The 23,127-nt window shown below is 63.3% G+C and overlaps 1 protein-coding gene and 1 long non-coding RNA gene across 9 annotated transcripts in view; one reads left to right on the top strand and one right to left on the bottom strand.

Moving 5' to 3' along the window:
- The window catches only part of GRIN1 (glutamate ionotropic receptor NMDA type subunit 1), a 24,026-nt gene continuing 899 nt past the window's right edge, over window positions 1-23,127 (bottom strand). The window contains exons 2-21 of one of the 8 annotated variants that reach the window (XM_059410234.1): window positions 20,610-20,744; window positions 18,187-18,363; window positions 15,848-15,910; window positions 14,979-15,079; window positions 9,966-10,087; window positions 9,712-9,886; window positions 8,363-8,507; window positions 8,182-8,265; window positions 6,414-6,555; window positions 6,180-6,307; window positions 5,591-5,755; window positions 5,370-5,488; window positions 5,141-5,253; window positions 4,918-5,066; window positions 4,659-4,816; window positions 4,213-4,374; window positions 3,929-4,038; window positions 3,674-3,819; window positions 2,323-2,433; window positions 1-89 (exon numbers count right to left, since the gene is read on the bottom strand). In XM_059410234.1, the coding sequence (XP_059266217.1) occupies window positions 21-89; window positions 2,323-2,433; window positions 3,674-3,819; window positions 3,929-4,038; window positions 4,213-4,374; window positions 4,659-4,816; window positions 4,918-5,066; window positions 5,141-5,253; window positions 5,370-5,488; window positions 5,591-5,755; window positions 6,180-6,307; window positions 6,414-6,555; window positions 8,182-8,265; window positions 8,363-8,507; window positions 9,712-9,886; window positions 9,966-10,087; window positions 14,979-15,079; window positions 15,848-15,910; window positions 18,187-18,363; window positions 20,610-20,744 (2,574 nt within the window). In that variant the 3' untranslated portion in view covers window positions 1-20. Of the gene's footprint in view, window positions 90-331; window positions 458-2,322; window positions 2,434-3,673; window positions 3,820-3,928; window positions 4,039-4,212; window positions 4,375-4,658; window positions 4,817-4,917; window positions 5,067-5,140; window positions 5,254-5,369; window positions 5,489-5,590; window positions 5,756-6,179; window positions 6,308-6,413; window positions 6,556-8,181; window positions 8,266-8,362; window positions 8,508-9,711; window positions 9,887-9,965; window positions 10,088-14,978; window positions 15,080-15,847; window positions 15,911-18,186; window positions 18,364-20,609; window positions 20,745-23,127 lie in introns of those variants that run through there. The other 7 variants (XM_059410232.1, XM_059410237.1, XM_059410238.1 and 4 more) reach the window with 7 other exon arrangements.
- The window catches only part of LOC132024210 (uncharacterized), an 8,690-nt gene continuing 6,315 nt past the window's right edge, over window positions 20,753-23,127 (top strand). Inside the window, exon 1 of the long non-coding RNA XR_009406192.1 lies at window positions 20,753-23,046. This is a non-coding gene — a long non-coding RNA (uncharacterized LOC132024210). The remainder of the gene's footprint in view (window positions 23,047-23,127) is intronic.

The following is a 23,127-nucleotide window of genomic DNA, read 5'->3' on the forward strand; positions in this document are numbered from 1 at the left end:
GGTGGGCGCCTCCGGGGGCCTCACACCACGGTGCTGACCGAGGGATCTGAGAGGTTGAGCGTGCCCGTGATATCAGTGGGATGGTACTGCTGCAAAATAGAAATACACAGACAAGGCAGCCCGTTAGCCCCCATGCCCGGGGGCTCGCGCGGGGCCGGGACGGGTGGGCCGGCCAGCCGGCCGACCGGCGGGCGGGCGGGCGCGGCCTGGGGGAGGCTGGGGGGCGCTCCTCCCCCTGACCCCGTCGTGCTCCGGGACTCTGCGTGGGCCGGGCCGCTGTCCCGTCCATCTGTCTGTCTGTCTGCGGGGGAGGGGGGCAGAGGAGGGCGGGCAGGGCGTCTCAGCTCTCCCTATGACGGGCACACATCTGCAGCTGGCCCTCCTCCCTCTCAATAGCGCGTCGCGGCAGCACTGTGTCTTTTTGGTTTTGCAAAGCGCCGCGTCCACCCCCGGTGCTCTATAAATAAGAACCAACAATCAATACCCGCTGGCCCCGCTGGCCGCCAGGGGCCCCAGCCCTGAGCACCCAGTGCTGCCCTGGCCCAGACCGGCCACAGGACAGGGCCAGAGGATCGTAGCGGCCGGACCGACCCCACCCCTCCCAGCAGAGCCCCCCACCCAGGCCTCCCTCCAAGCAGGTGCCCAGCCTGAAACAGGATGGGAACTGGGTTGCCCTCCCCCGCCCAGCCCCTCCAGCTGGCAGCACCCCCAGTCACCCCGACAGGCCAGGTCCAGCCCCACATGCCCCGTGGTATCAGGGCCGGCCTGGGAGATGGTCCCTGGTGCCTGCAGAGGCTCGGGCAGAGTCTGCTGGGATTGTGTCCCCGGAAAGGCACCTCAGAGGTCTCAGAGTTGCACCTGGACCGGCTAAGGGGCATGAGGGTTTTCTTTGGGTCGGGGGATTGCGGAGAATCAAGGATGCCCTCACAAAACAGCCTATGGCCTGTGTGACTTCTGTGCTCCTCTCTGGAAGTGCTATGAGGGTACCCTCTCCCCAGGCCTGCCCACCACTTCCCCTCTCTGGTCTTGGGTCTCTTCCTGAACCCCTTGGCAAGGCCCTGGCTCAGGCTCTGTCCACTTTCTCGGGCCTGTGAAGCCCCAGGCTGTGCTCCCAGCTCCTGGCCCCTCACTCTTCACCTGCCCTCCCAGTGCCAAGCCCCTCCTGGGAAGCAGAGCAGCCTCGCCCTGGCCTGGGATCATTCTGTGCCAAGCCCTGTCTGTGTCCTGGAGATCTGCCCCCTTTCCAGTGCCCTGTGTGTGTGTGGCTGGGTGGGTGGGTACAAATCCCGGTTCCACCTCGGAGCATAAGCCGCTGCAGGATGGAGGCCAAGCCGGGCCCTGGACTGCCAGGAGGCCAAGGGCAGTGCTAAGTCTGGGCCGCCCCCTCCCCACCTTGGACCGGGGTGCCCCTAGCCAGTCTGGGTCCATTTTAAGGGCTTTATTCCAAGTGTGCACAGCTGGTGTGGTCACAAGCTGCCCAAGGTAAGAGGCCTCTTCTGATGCCCTGTGGGAAGGGGCTGGAGGGTCAGGAGCTTGTCTCCCTGGAGGGCCCTCCTGCCCGGGAGCCTCAGTGACTCCGGCTCTGCCGGCCGAGGCTCAGCCTGGGATGGGCTCCACCCACTCTGGTGCCTCCCAGTCCCCGCCTGACGGTCCCCTGCGGCTGGGGGCCTGTTCCACTTCCAGGCCCCAGCCGTCCACCCAGATGGAGCCGGCCCGGCCCCCAGCCCCGGCCCACACAGAGACCACATGGAGGGGATGCAACAGGCATGGCTCTGGTGAGACACGTGAGACAGGTGTCTGGGTGGCGGGGCTGGCGGCTAGACAGATGGGCGGATGGGACAGCACAGCCACCCCTCCCTGGGGGTCGCAAGGGGGTAGAGAGGGCAGTGGGCTCCCCTGGGCGAGGCTGGAGAAACGGGTGTAACAGAGAGGTGGCGTGGCCTCCCGACAGGTGAGGAGTCCAGGACCGACTGGCTCTGGGCTCCCGGGGGCCCTGGGCTCAGAGGCCGACTGGCTGACCAACGACATGACACAGCTTCAAGATGGCGCATGGCGTCATGGCAGACCAACGCAGAGACACATGGGGAAAGAGGACCCAGTGAGGGCCAGTGGGAGAAAGGACCCAGAAAGGTCTAGAGAGAGAGTGAAGACCTCGTGTGCTGGGCAAATAGAGATGAAGGCAGAAGGGCCACAGCGGTCAGAGGTGGGGGTGGATGTGATGGTGAGGGTCGGGGAGCGGGCACGCCTGACGCACGGGACACAGACACGGGGGCGGGGCGAGATCAGAGTCGGAGACGTGGGACGGGGCGTTCTTCCCCTTACCGTGTCTTTGGAGGACCTACGTCTCTTGAAGCTGGAAGCCAGGGTGGAGGTGATAGCCCTAAATGTGGCTTTCTTTTTAGGGTCGGGCTCTGCTCTACCACTCTTTCTATCCTAAAATGAATATGTATAAGTGATTAGACAGCTAAGGCTGGCGGCCACACCTGCCCTCGCCTGCTCCTCGGGGGCTGCTGCCCAGCCTGGCCGGCCACTCGGGCCCTCGCTCCTGCCTGCCTCCCTGTGCTGGACAGACGGACCAGCAGCCGAACACGTGCAGCCTCTGCTCCTGCCGGCTCTCGGGCCTGACCTCGCTTGTGCTGGGGCTGGGCTTCCGGGGCCGGGGAGTGGGGGCGGGGAGTCCCGTCTGGCTCTCTTCCTGGGAGGTTGGCCGGGCTCCCTGGCTCCTGGGTGACCCTGGATTACAGGTGTCCCAAGGAGGAGGGTCCCCCAAGCACTGGAGGAGTCGCCCCTTGGGCCCTGCCAGCCGTCCTGTCCCCTGAGGGGGACACCAAGATTTAGGAAGGGGCTAGGGGGCCAAGGCAGGCGGCAAGATGAACTGGAGAGAGAGATGCAGGCAGCTTCCGGTCCTGGCCTGGGGTCTGATGGCCAGGATGGCCCTGTGCCAGCTGGTGAGAGCCGTGACCAGGTCCCAAGAGCAAGAGTCGGCAGATGAGAGGTTTGGGGCTCCAGCAACCCGTCCCCCCGTGGCCCTCCCTCTCTGAATGTCAACTTCATCCCCGGACACAGGCTCTGGGGAGGCGCCCAGAGAAAGAGAAGAGATGAAGGAAGCCAGAACTGGGCTGTGTGGCATGAGCCCACAGGCCCGCACAGGCCCCAGTGCCTGCCCTATCCTGGAGGAGCTGGGGCTGCCCCACGGGCAACCTGTTTCCTGCTGGCAGCAAGTTCCCACAGACACGGCCTGGGGTGCCGGGCAGGGCCAGCTGGCCCGATTCAGGCTGGAGTCATGGAGCACAGAATACAGCAGGGCAGCAGGGAAGGGGGTCCCTGGCGGGTGCCGAGGAGAGGCATGGGGCGGCGAGGGCAGAATATGTCTTGGACTCACGTGCTACACCCAGGTGGGTCCCTGTCTTACCCTGCCTCAGTTTGCCTTCCTAGAATGGGTGCCGGCGGGTGACTCTGGAGACAGAGGGGCCAGGCGGAGGCTCGGCGCCGGGCTTTGCAGGGGGCCGCCACCTGCGGGTGGCCCCCCAGCAACGCTGCCCCGGGCTGTGGCTCCGGTCCTGCCCGCACGGGCTCCGGGGAGCCTGAGCCAGTGCTCCGGCCTGTGGGATGGAGGAGGGCCGGGGCCGGGCCGGGCCGTGGGCACCAGGCCTCGGAGGGTGGCGTGTCCTACCTGCAGGTTCTTCCTCCACACGTTCACGGCTGCAAAGGCCAGCTGCATCTGCTTTCGGCGAGCGTCCTTGTGTCGCTTGTAGGCGATCTCAATGAAGATCAGAAAGATCCCAGCCACGATGCCCCCAGCCACCAGCATGAAGACCCCTGTGGGCCAGGAGCCAGCACCTCAGCCGTTGGCTGGCCGGTCTGTGGGCCCCTTGGAGAGCCCTGCCAGTGTCAGCAGGGGCGCCGAGGGACATGGGGAGAAACCCACCTGCCATGTTCTCAAAGGTGAGGGTGGCAGGGGCATTGCTGCGAGAGTCACACTCCTGGTACCGCACCCACGTCTTATCCAGATCCTCCATGAAGCCGTTCTCGTGGGACCTGGGAGGGGGCGTCCTGGAGTGGGCCGCGCACCAGGGCTGGGGCCTGGACCCCGGTGCGGGAGGCAGCGTCTGCGTGTCCCAGTGGTAGGGTCTGGCTCTGGGGAGGGTTAGCCTCCGGTGGGAGCCTCTTGGGGAAGGGGGAAGGGCAGTAGGCTGCGGGTAGGACACTCACTTGAGGATGGACAGGGAGACGTTCTGCTTCCAGGGGCTGTCCTTGCGCATGCCAATGCCAAAGCCCGAGCGAAAGAACAGCTCGCCGGTGGTCACTAGGTCGCACTTCTGTGAGGCCTCAAACTCCAGCACCGCCGAGTCCCAGATGAAGGCATGAAGCTTGCTGTGGGTGGGGCTGGGGTCACAGGGGCCCCCCACGATCGGGCTGCCCTCGCCTCTGCACCTTGTCTTCCTTCGTCCTGCCCACCCGGGAGCCTCACCTCGATCTCCATCCTGTGCTTCCCATCCGGCCTGGACACTCCACTTCCCAGTAGGGTTGGACGCCCCTCCCCTGCCCCTCCCCCCTCACTTGTCCCACACACCCATCCCCCAGTTTGTGATGCCTGTCTGGCCCCCTCCCTTGTTCCACCCGTCTGTCCCCCCAGCGTCCTGCCCATCCCCCCTCACTTGTCCCGCACGGCCTGGATGGCCTCCGCAGCGCTCTCATAGTTGTGCTTCTCCATGTGTCGGTACATGGTGCTCAGCTCCACCTGCCGCCGGAAGTAGATGTCCACCGAGCTCTGCTTCACCGTCGCATAGATGAACTTGTCGGAGGGGTTCCTCAGCTGCAGGGTTCGAGGGCAGGCTTCAGGGCTGCTCCTGGGGCCCAGCCAAGGCAGAGCTCCGCTGACCTCACGCTTCCCGCCCCCTGTGGGCCAGGCCTCACCCGTGGGTCGTTGATACCCGTGATGCGCTCCTCCGGCCGGTCCAGCACCAGGAAGGCCGCCAGGTTGGCTGTGTAGGAGGCCACAATGATCATGGCGAAGCCGGCCCACACCATGCCCAGGATGCGCGCTGAGAAGCTTCGGGGGGCACCTGCAGGCAGAAGAAGGTCAGCTCCTGGCCAGTGTGAAGGGGCAGAGCCGGAGCCAGCCGGTGCGTGGCCTCACCTTCCCCAATACCGGAGTTGAGCAGAACGCCCCAGGAGAACCACATGGCCGAAGACAGGGTCAGCGCGTCTTCCTCCTCCTCTTCACTATTCACCTTGAACCGGCCAAAGGGGCTGCGGGGCACAGAGGGCAGGCGGGAGAGGGCGGCAGGGACAGCCCTGCCCCGCCTCCTCGCCCCGCTCTGCCCGCCCCCCAAGTTGGAGGTGTCTGGCCCCCGGGCCACGCTCACCTGAAGCGGTCCAGCAGGTACAGCATCACGGCCACCACGTGCACCGACAGCCCCACCAGCAGCCACAGCGTGCTCTGGAATGGCTGCATGAACGAGTCCAGCGTGCTGCGGGGGATCTCCTGCAGGTGGACAGGCTGTCAGCGGCCCCCCACCCCCTGCCCCGAGCTCACCTAGGACCTCCTCTCGCCCCGCGCCGCTCAGCCCCGCCGGGTCCTGCCCACCTTCTTCACCAGAATGGTCAGGCCCTGGTACTTGAAGGGCTTGGAGAACTCGATGTACTGTGCACGCTCGTTGTTGATGGTCAGCGGCGCCACGATCATGTCCGCCTGCCCGCTGAGCAGCTCGCCCATCATCCCATTCCACTCCTTCTTGTTGCTGTTGTTCACCTGTGGGGCGACACCGCCGGTGGGCGCGCGGCCGCCATCAGTCCCGCTCCAGCGACCCGCACCCGCCGCAGCACGACTCTGGGGTCCACCCACTCCAGACCCCACCCCAGTCCGCGGGGCCCGCCCATTCCCGCCCCACCCGCGCCCGCAGGCCCCGCCCATCCCCACCCCAGTCCGCGGGCCCCGCCCATCCTCGCCCCACCCCGTCCCCCGGGCCCCGCCCACCCAGGCCCCGCCCACCCAGGCCCTGTCCACCCCGGGCCCCGCCCACCCCCGGCCCTGTCCACCCCCGGCCCCGCCCACCCCTGGCCCCGCCCACCCCAGGCCCTGCCCACCCCAGGCCCTGTCCACCCCAGGCCCTGTCCCTAGCCAGACTGCATCCCCTCGGACCCGTCCCTCGGGGCACCCAGCAATCCACGCGTACCCGCTCTTGCGTGCCGAACTTGCCATCAGCCACCAGGTGCACCTCGTAGGTGAAGTTCATGGTCCGCGCCAGCTTGATGAGCAGATCGATGCAGAAGCCGTAGCAGCACTGAGGCACAGTGTGGCGAGCTACAGGGGCCAACAGAGGCCATCACCGCTGGGCTCCCGGTTCCCCCGCCCCGCGCCGCCCCGCCCCGCCCCGCGCCCGCGCCCCGCGCCCGCGCCCCGCGCTCACGGCTGCCTGGCGACGTGTCGTTGGGCCCAGTGCAGATCACTTTCTTGACCGGGTCCCCATTGACGGTGAACTCCTCCTTGCACGTCCCGTCGCTCAGCGTGGGCTTGACGTACACAAAAGGCTCCTGGTGGATCGTCACGATCTGGAGGGCGGAGGGGAGGGAGAAGACCCAGCCTGGACCACTCCCGCTAAGCTCCCAGATTGCCCTGGATCCCTCACCTCCAGCCGCTGCCCCTCCTGCCCCTTGTCTTCCGTGGTCCCCGTCAGCGACACCTGCCTGCTGTCCCCGGGAGGGTCCCCAGACTACTCAGCGTTTAGAAGGCACGTGGCCTCCTGAAACACTGTCCCCTCTTCTTGGCCACTTGTCTTTGGGGGTATTGGCTTAGGCATCAATCCCTCCGTCAGACTCTGCTGGAATGCCCAGCCTGCCCAGCACCTTCTCTGATTTCTCAGAGATGAAAAACTCCCTGTCCTAACCCAGGGCACCCATCCTTCCCCCCACTGCCCACCATGAGGACAGGGGCCATGTGTGGCATCCACTCCGAATCTGCACAGGACCCCGGGCCCTACAAGGATCACCCTTGTCGGATCACCTGGTCCCTCCTGGCCCTCAGCCTCCACAGCAGAGGGAGGGAGGGAGAAGCAGCTTTGCTGCTTTCCTCTTTCCTCTACGGTCACTGTGCTCTCTCCTGTAGCTTGTCTCAACCCAGGGCCCCCTTGAGGCTCATGCTGGGGTTCTCTCTTCCTGTCTTTCATGGGCCCAGACCCTGGAGGTGAGGACACAGGAGGGCTGACGAGGGCCCCAGGAGAGGTGATGTTGGAATTGGGTATATAGAGTAGGCAGGGTCAGTCTGAGGGGGACGGTCTCGTGGCACACAGGGGTCTGCAGGAATGGGCTGTTCACAGTCTCAGCCGCAAGGGCAGCATTTGACATTCCCCTTCTGCGGACTGGGAGCACTGGGAGGAGCTTATTGCTTTTAAACTTTCATCATGTTTTTCTTTAAAAAAATGTTTTTCTATCATAAAAGCAATACACGTTTGTGGTTTTAAAAAATTGGTGTGTGTAAAGCCATCTGCATCTGGCCGGCTGAACGGGCCCATCCGGCCATCACTGGGCTCCTACTCTCAGACTTTTCAATACGGAGTATCCACCTGCTTCAGAGAAGACAGCTCTGCCTGCCATGAACGGGGGACGACCGTGGAGGAGGGATGAGGCCACAGGAGCAAGGAAGGGAAATCTTGAGGGGAAAGGCAGCCAAAGAGGGGCTTCCAGACGCCCAGGGAGAGAGCCAAGGGGGGAACAGCCTGCTATGGGGAATGGCCGGGCAGTGGGGGACAGGGTCAAAAGGACAGCTCGACCGGGTCCCAACGGGAGGCTGTGAAGCCTGGGGACCCAGGTGATGAGAGCCACCCAGAAGAGGGATGAGGGGCACAGAAGTAGCATCTCAAGACCCAGGACTCAGGACGGAGAGTGCGGGAGCCAGAGTCCACTGAAGAGCCACCGCATGGCCTCTGTCCCCACCAGTGCCTCCCCAGGAGAGCCCGTCCCACAGGCCTCCCCGACTTAAGTGGAGAACCCGTGGGGCTCTCTCCTCCCTCTCCTCCCTGTTCCTCTGTGGTGCCGGGTGTGGGCGACCGCAGCCGGGTGCCTGCCATTCCCCACTTCCTTCAGTCACTGTCGCTGGCCTGACGGTCCCCTCCTCTGGGCCCGAGGAGCTGGCTGGAGAGTCGGGCTGTGGACCCTGGCACAGAGCGGCAGACTGCCCACCTTCAGCCTGGTGGACATCTGGTACCCTCGGGGCTTCTCTGTCTCTCCACCCGGCCAGATGATCTTCCTGTCGTTGGGGATGACCTGGGGGTGGGAGTATGAGATGGAGGGTGGCCGCGCAGGGGTCTTGGCCCCAGGACCCTAAGGCCCCAGCCCCCACCCCCTCATGACCCCCACCTACGTGGGTGCCATTGTAGACGCCCACTTGCACCAGCTTGCGGTTCTGCAGGTTCATGATGCTGTAGTTCGCGAACTTCCGGTCCCCATCCTCATTGAACTCCACTCGGCCGGTCACCCCGTCAGCATACTTGGAAGACATCAGCACTCTGCAGGGGGCGGCGTGGGCAGACTTATCAGCAAAGCTCCTCTCCCTGGCCTTCCGAGCCCGAGCCCCTTCTTCTGCCTCAATCCCAAGAAGAAAAGATCAGCGGGCGTCAGACCCTCATGCTGGGCATCTGGTGGACGGCATGCCCGGCTGTCAGCACTGATGGATGACACAGCTATGGTCGCCCAGCGACTCCTGAGCGCCAGACCCTACTGGAGGGCTTTCTGCAGGGTGGGATGTTCCCTCCCAGCAGCCACCCTTGCTTCTCAAACGAGGAGGCGTAAGCTCAGGTAGGAGCCAGTAGCCTGTTCACCAGCAAATGGGGGAGGAAGGGCTGAGGTCCCGTCTTGTGTGTGTGCCACACGCCTCTGAGTCTGTGCACACATCACATGCTGCAGAGACCTGCGGTGGCATGTGTGCTCCTGTCGTGGGCCTCAGAACTGTGTTCTGCACATGCTGCTCAGTGTTTGCAGCCGGTGGTGGTGGTGGTGGTGGCGGCGTCTGGTGATGGGCAGAGCGGCATAGTGTCCAGGACGCTGAGAGTTAATTCCTGCCCCCTGTGGCCATCCACTTGGGCATCTGGCCAACCCTGGCTCTCTACAGGCTTGGGTTCCATCCTGGGGGCCTCCTTTGTCTGATCTGCTGGGCCCTTGGAAGCCCCCTGTCCCCCCCTGGAGCAGGAGCTTCCTCCCAAGGGTTGTCAGCCAGGGTGGGTCGCAGGTTTGGCCGCAGAGTTAAAAGGCGGGGCCGGGAGCAGTGGAGGCAGCCGCGACCGCACTGACCTCCGAGGCGTTCATGTCAGAGTCGGAATGAGGCGGGCGATTAGCACAGTGGAGGCGGGGGTGGAAGAGAGTTGGGGGAAGAGGAGGGAAGTGAGGAAGACGACCCAGGCGCCTGGGGGGCTCAGTGGGTTAAAGCCTCTGTCTTTGGCTCGGGTCATGGTCTCAGGGTCCTGGGATCGAGCCCCGCATCGGGCTCTCTGCTCAGCGGGGAGCCTGCTTCCTCCTGCCTCTCTACTTACTTGTGATCTCTCTCTGTCAAATAAATAAATAAAATCTTAAAAAAAAAAAAAAAAAAAAAGAGGACTGCCTCCGTGGGGTGTCGGCAGCGGGACCACCGGCCCGCCTCCGGAGAGGCCCCGCCCACCCAGGAAAGGCCCCGCCCACCCAGGAGAGGCCCGCCCACCCAGGAGAGGCCCCGCCCACCTCTTGAAGAGCGGCCCGGTCTTCCAGATGTTGGTGTTGCCCACGCAGCCGCGGGGCGGGTCGGTGATGTTCTCCTTCTCCAGCAGCTCGTGCACTGCCTGGGCCACCACGCCCACCGCGTCGCTAATGTGTGCGGACTCGTTCTTGCCGTTGATGAGCTGCAGTCCGATGATGCCTGGGGCCGGGGTGGTGGGCTTAGAGTCCGCGGGACAACCGGCCCACCCGGACCCGACCCGGAGAGGCCCCGCACTCACCGTCCGGGGCGTAGCGCAGAGCGTTCCCTGAGATCTCGCGCTCCCCCACCAGCCACACGTACCCGGAGCCCGTCATGTTCAGCATCGCGGCTGCGCGGTACACGGTGGCAGCATCGTCCTCGCTGTGGGGCAGAGCGGGGTGACGGGCCAGGACTCTAGCCTTTCCCCACCGGGCCTGGGGCTGCTCTCAGTTCGCACGTTCTCTTCTGGAGTCTGGGCGCCCCCCCAGGCCCTCCCCCAGCTATGCCCTTGCCTGGAAATAGGCCTGGAGACACTGCAGAGGTGACAGGCCCAGCACCACCGCCACCTCCAGTCCTCCCTGCGTCCAGTGATGGTGCAGAGGGACCGGTACCAGCCTGCATCGCCAGCCCACACCTGGGCCGGGAGACCCCCCCTTCCCCCTCCAGCGGGAAGGGGAGGGGTGGGGGGTGGGGCCCAGACCCCCAGAGTTTCTAGCCTCTCTTGCTGGCCTCCTGCCTTGGGGAGCAGGGTCAGGAGTCATTGCAGATTGCCCATCGGTCACCAGGTGCCAGGCCCTGCTCTGAGCACTTTACAGACTCTCATATTTACCGTGACGTCCCCATGCAGCGGGAACAGTGCTCTCCCTGTGGGTCTGTGTGTGCACAGCCACCCCAGAATCCATGCTCCTGCGCCCTCCTGGACAAGCTGTGCGCCCTCCGGCTCCCCCACACATGCCGGACAAGGGGCCAGGCATGCTCCAGGTTCATCCGATGGGGGTGGGACCCCGTGCAGAGAACTGCCCTCCCCCAGGGCAGCGAGAGCCACTGCCCCCGCTCAGGAGGCTGCCCAGAGCCAGGTGCCAGCAGGATGAAGGGCGGGGCCTGGCCTTGGAGGCAAATGTGATCCTGAGCTCTGCTCTTGGGGTGATTCCCTGTGCACCTGGTCCTCGTAGGCTCTCGTCGGAACATCAGGACAAGCATCCTGGGTCTGGTGGAGCTATGGGGGCCCCTGGGGTTCCTGCCCCTGCTCCTACCCTCCCTTCTCTGCCAGTCTGGACCCAGCCCCAGATGGGTCTAGAACACAGCTGACATTTGCTACTGCAGGGCCCAGAGGGGTTGGGCAGACCGTCTGAGTGTTGGGTTATTTTCACAATGACTGACCCTGGAAACTGAGGCAGCTCTAGACTCCCTAAGGGGTCTGCTCCCAATTTTCTCAAGGGTTAGCCAGCGAGGAAATGCAGACCTTCCGTGCTCCCTCTACATGACATGCTCCTGTCAGATGTAAGCCACACACAGAGAGGTGCCCCGGGCGGCACCACCCCCGTGACCAAGGACAGCCTCCAGCCTGGAGGCCCAGCGAAGCCAGCACTGTGTCTGCAGGGGCACAGGCAGCCCACTGGAGCTGGCAGAGAAGCCCGTCTGCACGACACCTTCAAGTCTGCAACATCTGGCTGAGCGGACTGGGCGCATGCCTGGGCTTGTGTCTGTGTGAATCGCGATCACTGGTAAAAAGTTGTAGGCAAAACCCTGATCATCCCATCAGTCTGAGGGAAGCAATCAGTGCCAGAAAAGACAATCTCCGGAAGGTAAGAATGAACTTTGAGAGATGAACTCTCTGCCCTCCGTAGAAAATTGCTCAAAAATTAGGACTGGCTTGTGAGGTCTCTCCAGAATGTGCTCTCAACGGCCTCACGAAAGCAGAGCCAATGTGTCAGGGGAGCACCAGGGCCAAGGAGACCTGCGCATGCTGCCCGCTAGCCTCCCTGGCTCCTGGGGACCTGGGAATGTGGGCAGCCCAGGGCCCTCTGTCACCTCTATTCCCAGGAGCCAGCTGTGAGGGGAGGGGTCCCTTCCAGTCTTAACATCCAGGGAGGGGCCTCATGTGGACGCGAGAGGGGCCTTGGCAGCTGTGCGGCTGGTGTGTGTGCTCGGCCTTGTTGACAGTGTCAGTACACGTGTGGGGCAGGTGTGTGCACACAGTGTGGCGCATATGTGGCGTGTGTATGTATGCGTGACCACACAGTGCACCGTGCATGTACATATGCGTGTGGCATGTGCACGTGTGTAGAAGTGTGCACTGGTCTGTGTAGAAGTGTGTGTGGTGTACGCCGTGTTGTGCCTCTATGCGCACGGATAGTGTGTGTGTGCATGCGTGTGACTATCTCGGTGCATATATGTACGGTACAATGTGTACGTGTGTGGACGCTTGACATGTATTGTGCATGGTGTGTACATGGTGTTTGCACGTGTGTGGGTGTGTACACAAGCAGTGTATGTGTGAGTGTGCTGTGTGCCTCTGGGCACGTGCACACAGGTTCATTTAGGTGTGTGTTCATGTGTGTCGTGTGCATGTGATACGTGTGTGCACGTGTGTCGTGTTTGTGGGCATGTATGTGCATGTATGTGTGCGTCGTGTGCATGTGATACATATGTGCACGTGTGTCATGTTTGTGTGTGCATGTGATGTGTGTACGTGTGCCATGTTCATGTGTGTGCATGTGAGGTATGTGCTGTGAGCGTGTGATGCGTGTGTCATGTGCATGTGATGCGTGTGTACCATGTGCATGTGATGCATGTGTGCACGCGTGTCATGTTTGTGTGTGCATGTGATGTGCGTGCGTGTGTCGTGTTCGCGTGTATGCATATGAGGTATGTGCCATGTGTGTGTGCCGTGTGCATGTGATGTGTGTGTGCCGTGTTCATGTGATGCACGTGTGCACGTGCGTCGTGTTTGTGTGTGCATATGTGCGCATGTGATGCGTGTGCATGTGTCATGTTCATGTGTGTATGCATGCGAGGTATGTGCCACACATGTGTGTCATGTGGATGTGATGCGTGTGTACCATGTGCATGTGATGCATGTGTGCACGCGTGTCATGTTTGTGTGTGCATGTGATGTGCGTGCGTGTGTCGTGTTCGCATGTATGCATATGAGGTATGTGCCATGTGTGTGTGCCGTGTGCATGTGATGTGTGTGTGCCGTGTTCATGTGATGCACGTGTGCACGTGTGTCATGTTTGTGTGTGCATATGTGTGCATGTGATGCGTGTGCATGTGTCATGTTCATGTGTGTGTGCATGTGAGGTATGTGCCACACATGTGTGTCATGTGCATGTGATGCATGTGTATCATGTGCATGTGATGCGCGTGTGCACGTGTGTCATGTTTGTGTGTGCACGTGATGTGTGTCGTGTCGTGTGTGTGTGCATGTGAGGTATGTGCTGCGTGCGTGTGATGCATGTGTCATGTGCGTGTAATGTGTGTGTACCATGTGCATGTGATGCATGTGTGCACATGTGTCATGTTTGTGTGTACATGCGATGTGTGTGCATGTGTCATGTTCGTGTGTGTGTGCATGTGAGGTATGTGTCATGCATGTGTGCCATGTGCATGTGATGCGTGTGTGCTCTGTGCATTCGTTTATGTGGTGCAGACAGAGTCCGTGTGTGTGTTTCCGTGTGTGCAGCTGGCAGACAGGACCACGTGGCCTGCCCCAGACGGAACTTTTCGCTGGATCCACCCCTGCCAAAGCTGTCCTTGAGCCTGGGGGCCGGCAACGCACGGCAGGCCTCGGGGGGGCAGTGAGGCACTCGGGGGCTTGGCAGTGAGGCATGGGACACTACAGAGCAAGGAAAACAGCCGAGAAAGTGGCCAGCCCTCTGCTGGGACCTGGGCGCAGCGGGGAGTCTGCAGATGGCTGTTGCCCGTGGCTTTCCGGCCGTGTCCTGGCGGCCACTCCGCTGATAAGGGGAGGGCTGAGTGGGTCTAGTTCAACGTGACCTCACCCTTCGTACAAGCGCCCAATGGCTGGACATCTATGTTTGGCATGAGTTCCTCGGGTCACTCTGTCCTGGTTGAAGGGGCATGCTGGTAGTCAGCTGACCGTCCGTTTGCCCATCTGTCTGTCTGCTGGTCCGCTCACCCGCCCATCCTTTGATCCCGCCAAATCCCCTGAACCTCTCTCAAGCCCCATGATGAATGAGGGGGTAGAAGCCAATTGGGAAATCAAACGGGAAGATCTGCTGGGGCTCTCCCTGTGGGCTCCTTCTGGGCAGGGCTTGCCCTGGGAGGGAGGGGGCAGCCCCCTGACCTTGCCTGGGCCTGTCCCTACACCTTTCTCGGAGTCCTCCCCCCAGTGCCCAGGGTCGGGTGGTTGGCAGGAGCCCGGATCCGCCAGAGGCAGACGGGATGAGCTCCCAGCCGTGGTAAGCACGGAGCTCGCCACCATCTAGCCCATGGAGCCTTCGGGGCTCGCCCCCCACCCCAGCACCAGGAGGCGGGGCACCGGGCTCTGTGTCACGGGTTTGTTGACTGAATGTCCGCACGGACACCTGCTGCGACTCAGAGGACTGCTTCCTCCTTGTGGCCTGGCGGACAGCAGCATTTGGGGAACACTCCTCTGGGCCAGTGACCCTATTTTTCTCTCCACTCTGTTGGGAGTCTAGGGGCACTTCTGGGAAAGGGCAGACTGTGGTGTGTCCCTGTGGGCCCTCCTGGCTCTTCCTTTTTCTAGTCCAGGGGCCTGGATGTCCCCTTCCCAGGGGGAACTTAGCCATTTACAGAGAGACTTTTGCTGGGGTCTCATTTCCAAGGTCAACCTGGGGGTCAGGTCCTGGCTGGCTGCAGCCTGGTTTCCACAGGTCCCTAACCGGTTCCCTTTTCCTACTGCCCACTCCAGCCGCTCCAATCCTTCCGTCCTAGCACTCTGGCTCTCTCCCTGCTGTGGCCTCCCCTGGGTTCACTTGCACACCCACATGTCCCTTCCCCGGCGTTTGCCTCTGAGCCCAGCGGTGTCATCTCTCTCCCTCTGGACCATGTTTGCGTTCGGAGAGCAGGGACTCGTCCATCTTCCATCTCAGAGTGACCGGGAGGAGGACGGGCAGACACGGGGAGGGCATTGCATCCACGGGGTCTCCAGGTGTCCGTGGGGGGAGGGGCGTGGGGCGGCTCTCCTCGGCCATGGCACTCGGGAAGCTGAAACTCAGCATCAGCCCCACAGTGCCCCAGGCCAGGGCCGGGCCTGGGTGAAGTAGGGGGCGGGGCCCAGCCTCACCTGGCGGAGAGGATGATGACCCGGGCCTCCAGCTCTCGTGCCTCCATCAGCAGGGCCGTCACGTTCTTGGTCCCCGGGTCGAACTGCAGCACCTTCTCCGCCTGCGGTGTGAGCGGGAGTGTTAGCAGGCGGCCGGGGCAGGGCCCAGGGCCTCAGGGGCGAGAGGCGGCTGTGGCTGCTAGGAGCCCAGAGACAGCTTAGCTAGGGCCACCGCGGCCCGCACCTGTCACCTGCACTGTGCACCTGCCTGCCCGGCTCCTGCCTGGCCTGGCCTGGCCTCGCGTGCTCTCCTTCTTCGGCCTGCTCGCTCTCCTGCACTCACTCCAGCTCTCCTGTCCTCACTTGTGCACTGAGCATGCAAGCGGAGGTGGGCCGAGACTCAGAGGATGCGTGCAGCGGACAGGAAACAGAAAAGAGTTTTGGAATGCAACCGGGAGCAGAGATAGGGCCGACTTTTCCAAAACCATGGGAGGTCCTCTCGGGCCGATCCTGCAGGCCCCTGCGGGAGCAGCTGGACCGACAGGGGCAGGCGGGCGGCTGGGTGGGCGGGTGCCCTCCTGGGTTCCTGGAGGAAGCCCTGGGGGTCCCGGAGATTCGCATGCACTTCCCGGAGAGCGGCTCCTCCTGCGGCCGGCCGTGCCTGCTTCTCGGGGCAGGCCCGGGCTGAGGCCGCGGTGGGCGGGCCGCGGGCACCCAGGCGGCCTGCTCCTGCCCTGTCCTGCCTGCGGCTGCCTGCCTCACGACCTCACTCTCCTCAAGGCTCAGGCCCGCGGCGCGGCGCAGACGGGCCGACAGCGGCCCCGTGGCCGAGGCGCCGGAGGCCAGGGCTCCCTAGTCGGTGGGTGGCGTGCACGTCCATGCATATATACCTTGGGTCCGCGCTTGTTGTCATAGGACAGTTGGTCGAGGTTTTCATAGTTCCTTTTTTTACTCTGATGAATAATGTGCACAGAGAAAATATGCAGACACAGAAGAAGATTATAAACGGTTGAAAATGACGGCGCTAAAGCAACCACACCACCTCCTCGGCGCGTGTGCAGATGGGCACATACCTGGAGCTCGCAAACACCGCGGCCCGGGCAGGGCTGGGGGCCGGGGCACTGGGGACGGGGGGGCCGGGCCGCTAGGGCTCCCGGCTGCGGAGCTGTGCTCTCAGAAAAGGTCACACTTGGGAGGAAGGGCACCCTGTCTGTCCCAATACCAACGAGTCCCTCTGGGGCCCCACGTGCCCCCCCCAGCCCCTGCCATGCACCTGCCCTGCAGTCCCCGCAGTACCAGGCCCGCCCAGGCAGTCCTGCATGGGGGTGACGGTGCCTCCCTCACGCCCTGTCCCCTGGGTCCCTCCTCCCTTGTCTCCCCCTAGAGGCCCAGGTGCCTGTTCTCACTGACGGGCATGGGTACACCTGTCGGCCCACGTGTGCACGCGAGAGTGAGTGTGACAGGGTTGTGTGTGTGCACCTGTGCGCACAGGGTGGTGTGCATCTGTGGGCATCTGTGTGAAAGTCTACACAAGGTTTTTGGTGGGAGATGAGGGCCAGGGCACACTCGTGTGCGTGTGCATGTGTGGGCAGGCACATGTGGCAGCATGTGTGCAGGCACGTGTGTGGGTGTATGCAAGCATGTGTGTGGAGACGTGTGTGAGAGCACGTGTGTAGGCACATGTGTGCATTGAGGACACGTGTGCAAGCAGGTGTATGGGCACATTGTAGGCATGTGTGTGCATGTGTGTGCAAGTATGTAGGTGCGCATGTACATGGGGATACAGGTGTGCGAGCATGTGTGCAGGCACGTGTGTGTGTGTGTGTGAGCCGGGGCATGGGTGGGCCCATGTGTGAGTTGGTGGCTGAGTGTGTCTGTGGGCTCCAGGCCCGTGGGCTCGTGCAGGTGCAGTCTCTGGCTGGGGAGGGTATGACGTGGGAGGGTCGTCTTGGGAATAGCACATCCCTGCAAGCGTGAGTGCACATGGGTGGGGGAGCACGGACATGGCTGGTAAGCGTGTGAGTGAGCGTGTGCAGCCTCCGGTGGGCCTGCCAGGAGGGGCCTCGGCCTGCCAGGCACTGGGAGATGCTGTCTTGGGAGGTATGAGGGCCCTTGGCACTGGTAGTCAGCCCTCCCTCTTAGACTCCGACAATCTCCCCCCGCGGGGGCCCCCCCAGGACCCTCTGAGTCTGCCCTCTGGCTTCACCCACCCAAGCCGGTGCCCTCGACTCCCTTCAGGGGCCTATGGGGGCCTGGGGTGGGCACTAAGTTGGTTAAAGCCAGCTCTGACTTCAGGGACAGAACATGCTCCCCGCCAGCCCCTCGGTCTGGCCTCCCCGCCCGCCGCAGCCTAGGCCTCCCCCCGCTCTTCCCCGTCCTAACTGAGGGCCGTGGCCCTGGGGTTGAGGGCTCAGGGCTCCGGCCTACGTGAAGGCGGGACCCTGGGCCTCCTCAAGCGGGCCATGGGGGCGGGCACGGAAGGGGCCGGGGGTCACCTGGACCCCCCCCATAAATTGCTCCTCTGCTCCCTCTGCGCTCCCCCAGAGTGGGGGCCGGGCTAGGGCTGTTGCTGAGTGTATCCAGAGCCGGGAGGGAGCCCAGCCTCACGAGGGAAGGGGGGGCGACAGCCTCGGGGCTCAGTCGGGGGAGTGGAGGCCTGAAGGGGGCAGAGCCCAGGCCGAGGGGACGGGGCGGCAGGTGTCGGTGGATGAGCTCTGGTGAGGACAATGGGCGGCTGAGGGGGCGAGGGTGGCCGGGGAGGGGAGGTCGTGGAGTGCGGGGAAGGAGAGTACGGGCTCCTTTGGGGGAGGGGCACGACGCACGATTGCGGCGGCCCTAAGGCCAGCGGGGCTGGGGGGGCGGGGGAAAGGGGAGAGGGGCGGGGGAAAGGGGAGAGGGGCGGGGGGGGGGCGGGGGCGGGGGGGGCCGCGCAGCCCGGGGCGGAGGGGTGCGGCGGCGGGCGGGGTGGGGTGTTTGCGGAGCTCCAGGTGGTCCTGCCCTCGCCCCGCAGGGACTGACACGAAGGAGATTCGGACTAATGGCAAAGCGAGTGAAATGAGCCGAGAACAGGCCGGGGCGGGCGCTCGCCAGACGTGGTGGTGCTGACCATGCACGATGGAAAGAGAGGGTGTCACACACGGGCCACAGACACAGGCCGGCGGCTCCTGCTCCTGCCGCCGCGGCGCCTCGGCGGCTCCTGCTGCGCCGCCCGCCCGCCGCCCGGGCTCACCTTGGACTCGCGCTCCTCCAGCAGCGTCTCCAGGCGCTTCTGCGCGGCCCTGCCCTCGTGGTCGTCGCTGACCAGGAGGATGACGTGGTTCCAGCTGTACACGCGCATCATCTCGAACCACACGCTGGACTGGTGGGAGTAGGGCGGCACGGTGCGGAGGAAGCTCAGGTGGATGCTCTGCGGGGACAGGGGGCGGGGCTGAGGGGCTCTGCGGGGACGGGGGCGCGCGGGGGGGGGGGCGCTCTCCCCACCGAGCAGACCCCACACCCAGGGGACCCTGCCTCCTCCTAGCTCTACCCTCACAGCACCCTGGACACCTGTCAGAGTCAGGGACCCCGCCCCCACTGCTGCCTCCCCCCACGCCCTCCGGTCTGAGAAAAGGCAGCTCCCCGCGGCTCCTGACAGACATGAGGTCCCCGGGACTGTCCCCAGGACTGTCCCCGGGATGCGCTCCCCTGCTCCCTGGTGGCCTGCCCCTCTCAGAGATCCCCACTGGGGCTTCAAGGGGCGCCTTCCCAAATCCACAGAACCGTAGTGTTTGCCAGAAGTCTTGATTTGGGGCTAACTACTTCTTGCCTGCAAGTCCAGAGGTGGTTGTCTGCTGACCCTGCCCTACTCTATGTCCCTGTAAGGGCCAGCCCAGGGCACGCGGGACAGGGACGCGCGGCAGGCTCCCTCCTCCATGTGTACCAGGAACGGGAGTCCTATGCTGATCTGTGGTCCCTTTGCCTCCAGCCCTCACCCGCTTGTCAGTGTGGCAGCAAGGGGGTTGTAGTCGGGGCGCTGGGCTGGCTCTGACCCAGGCCTTCACGGTCTGTGTGCTGGGCACAGACTGGCAGTGGATTGGGACCATGAGTGGGGCCAGGGCGGACTTGTGAGGTTAGGTCATTAGGTTTGACCTCACGCTGGACCAGCGACTTGGACCGCAATCTGAATCTGGGCTACGGTTCTGCCCTGGCACAGGGCGCCTCCTCCCAGCCGCTTTCCTGGGCAGAGCACAGTTCCTTCCTCTTGCATATGAGGGGTCTGGTGCCAGAGAACTAAGGAGGTTGGAGGGCACAGGACAGGATCCCCCACTTGTCTGGAACAGTTTGGATGCCTCAGCTACATGCTGGGTCTTCCAGAGCCTCAGGAAGGGGCTGCTGCTCCAGCCTCCAACCGGCCTCTTCCCCTGGGGGCCTCCTGGAGAAGCTCTGGCTCTGGCCTCACTTTCCCTGGCCTGTGGACAGACCCATCCTTGACCTCCCCAGACCTCCCTGGCCCCAGCTGGGATGACCTCCATGCCTTAGGAAGCTTTATCTAGAACTGTGAGCTCCTGGAGCGGATGGGAGACCGGGAGCCCCAGCACGTGGCGCCTCGCCTCATCCTTCCTGATCTGTCTGCAGGGAGGGAGCCCAAGGTCTGGAGGAGGCTGTGGGGCCCTCCCAGCCTCTTGGTGGCTCTTGGCTTCCCCAGCTCTTGGGCCCAGATCATGGGCAGACGCTGTGGGAGAGCTGTGTGACCTAGACCGAGTTCCCCGCCTCTATGGGATACCAACTCAGTGACCTCGACTCTTCCAGCTGCTGCTTCAGGGCTGGACGGCTCCAGCCAGACCCCCATTCCGCCCGGGGACCACAAGTGTCCTATATGCTGCTGAGTGGTGATGCTGGCTGCCCCGGGACCTGCAGACCCCAGACTAGCCTCTCCTGCCACGAACGGCATCCTCTGTCACCCTGCACCCATGTGGACATCTCTTCCACATGAGCCCTGAGGCGGGAAGGGCTGGGACCCACACCCTCATGGCTGTGTGGTGCAGCCCTGCCAGGCTTTTCCTCCAGCTCTCCAAAATCCACCCGTCTGTGGGGACCTCTGCTGCTTCTGAGGGCTCGTTATTAGTGCCTGTCACCTGCCAGAGTGAGTGTGTGTCCGTGTGTGGGCGTGAGTGCAAGTGCATGACTCTGCTGATGAGTGTGTGTGTGTGTGTGTGTGTGTGTGTGTGGAACATGAGTATAGGAGGATGAACACATTAGTGTCACTGTAGGGTGTGTGTGTGTGTGTGTGTGAGCCTGTGTAAGAGCACCCAAGCGTTTCCGGGAGTGTGTGTGTGTGTGTGTGTGCATGCGGGCTTAGTGTGGCGGTAGGGGTGTGTTTGTAGTTGTGCGTCTGTGGGAGTCCGAGTTCTCCTGCTAGGAGAATGCGCATCAGTGTGTGTGTGTCTTCGGCTCCGTGTGTGCGTGTGAGTGTGTGAACATGCGTGAGTGCGTGAGCTCTCATCTCCTCCTGCTGCTCCTCGAGCCCAGAGCCCGCGGTCTGAGCACGTTCGTGCCTCCACCCTGCCCCCCTCCCCAGGGCAGTTGCCGGTGGCCCTGGGCGGCAGCACTCAGCCACTGGGTCTGAACACAGGAACAGAGCCAGCTGGGTCCCCACTGAGTGGTCAGGCTTACCTTGTCTGAGTAGATGGACATACGGGTGGTCAGCCCCAGGACGGGGATGCGGTAGAAGCCGGCTGTGTAGGAGACGGGGGTGGGAGTGAAGTGGTCGTTGGGGGTAGGTGGGTGGCTAACTAGGATGGCGTAGACCTGTGGACACAGGGGACAGGGTCAGCTCGAGGTGGGGGTGAAGGTGGGAGGGGCACCGCCCTGGAGCTGGCTGCCCAGGAGCAGTGGAGGCTGAACTCAGCAGGCCAGGCTGGGGAAGTCCAGGGGCCTCGTGTGTGCGTATGTGCTGCCCAAGGGGCACATGCCCCCGGCAAGGGGACAAGACCCTGTAACCACCCTCAGAGAGGAGGACAACTGACGGCTGAGGCAGAAGCAGAGCAAGAGTCCAGGGAGCAGACAGGACACACAAGGAAATGATGGGCCTCCCCGTACTTTCCCTGGGGGGCCTGCCTTCACCCCCTTTCACTGGAGGGACTGCCTTGGGGTGTGTATTCAGACCTTGAGAGGAAGGACAAAGATTGTTCTTGGGATGTCCCTAGAGCTGCACGTCGCCCCATGGGGTGGCCGGAGTGGTTGGTCCTGCCGCATGCTGACTAGCTCACCACGCCACACACTGTCCCTCCTCCTGGGTGCAGAGGCCAGGGCTCCCGAAATGGAGAGCTGCCCCGGAACGTCTCCATCTAATACTGCAGACTGCGCTCTGTCAGGAGAAACCGGGCGAGGAGCCACAGAGCCCTCGGTCCTTTTGCAAGTTCTTCCAGGGCCCGGCTGAGCTCAGCCTGGTTTGAACAAGACCCAGTCCTGACTTTGAGCTCCGACTACATCCTCAAGGAAGGGAAGGGAGTTGCTGGGGTGGGGGTTGCAGCCTAGCCTTCCTGCCCAGGCCACGGCCAGCTCCTGCGGGCAGATTTAAAGCCAGTGGCTCAGTCCTCCAAGGCAGGGGAAGGGGGGTGGCGTGGAGCCGAGGGCTTGGCAGTTTTCTGCCAGCCTCACATTAGAAGGACCCGTGTCTGTCCCAACTCCGCCTTCCCGTTGCGGCCCCAGGGCCTACCTCTCCCTATATCGCCACACTAGCAGCGCCCTTGCCCTTCGGCTGAGCTCACGGATGGGCAACTGCTGCCCTCACCTTTGCTCCTGGCACTGGCTGTTCTCTGAGGGAACAATGCTCACAGACAGTGTAACTGGGAGAGGGAGGAGGAGTCCCCAGAAAGGGCTCTACCTGGGTTCTCTAACTCCACTTCTTCACGTCTCTCCCTCATTCCCGATGGGACACGTGACTTAAGCTGCTGGCCACAAAGGCTTCCCCTAGTCCTATCTCGACTGCTCAGGGCTGGGAGCAGGGAGGTAGCTTGCGAGGTGGGGAGGGGGAGATCCCTGGGAAAGCTCAGCCCCTAGCCTCTGCCGCGGGAGCTGTCTGGACTGGCTCTTCCTCCCCGGCCCTCACCTCCAGTCTGCCCCCAAAAGTGCCTGGTCTGTGCGTGAGTGTCTGCCCAGGCAGGTGTTCACAGGTGTGTGCTGGACTACACGTGTGTGTAAACGTACACCCAACATGTCCGTGTGTGTGTGCATGCGTGTGCATGATGGCGCCCGTATGTGAGCACGTGCACCTGGGTGTGCTGAGCACTGTGTGGCCCTGGAGCGTGGGTGTCCGTAGGTGTCGTGCGTGTCCGTGTGTGTCGTGGTGTCCGTGGGTGTCCGTGGGTGTTGTGGGTGTCGGTGGGTGTCTGTGGGTGTGCCTGTGTGTTGGGCAGGTGGGTGTGAGTGAGCATGTGCAGTCAACTGTGATGCCAAGGTACGTGAGTGTGTGCTAGTGCAAGTCTAGGCGTCTGTGTGCACGAGCACAGGTGTGAATGTGTGCACATGTGAGTGTGCCTGCCCGCCGATGCCCACAGATGTGGGGTGTGTCAGGTGAGCATTCATTCGGCCCAGCGTCAGCCCGGCGCTTACATAAAGGCTGCATTGCAGTGCTCCCGTGGATTCACTGGGATTCAGCAGGCAGCACGGCCCAGGGGCGGACAGCTCCGAGGCAAAATCCTCAGAGTCATGTCCTCCCCCGCAGCGCTGGCTGTCAGCGGCTCCCACGCTGTGCCCTGATGCCTCCCACAAGCACAGTCCCCACTCCCACCCTCCAGAACACCCTGCCTCAACACCTGGGCCATTTCCCATCTCAGTCAAACCCATGGGTGGGGGAAGGGGAGAGAGGACGGGAATGAGGTCTAGACGCTCGGAGACAAAGATGGCCCCAGGCCCCATCCTGCTTAAAGACGTGCGCGCAGTGCGTGCTTGTGGCTGGGAGAGCACTTCTGCCCATAAGCCCTGGACACCCACCCCTCACGGACACAGTGATGAGACAAACCACGAAATTCTTGCCTCACGTCTGCACACAGGGCTCGACTGGAGTCCTGGAGCCCTGGAACCTTGTGAAGACTGACCAGCGTAGCAGGTGACCAGTGGGGGGGAGGCGGGGAGCAAGATGGGGGACTGGTGTTTGGCTGCTAGCGAGACCAGCCGTTTCCAGCAGGAG

The sequence above is a fragment of the Mustela nigripes genome, chromosome 9 (assembly GCF_022355385.1).
Source record: "Mustela nigripes isolate SB6536 chromosome 9, MUSNIG.SB6536, whole genome shotgun sequence".
NCBI lineage: Eukaryota > Metazoa > Chordata > Mammalia > Carnivora > Mustelidae > Mustela > Mustela nigripes.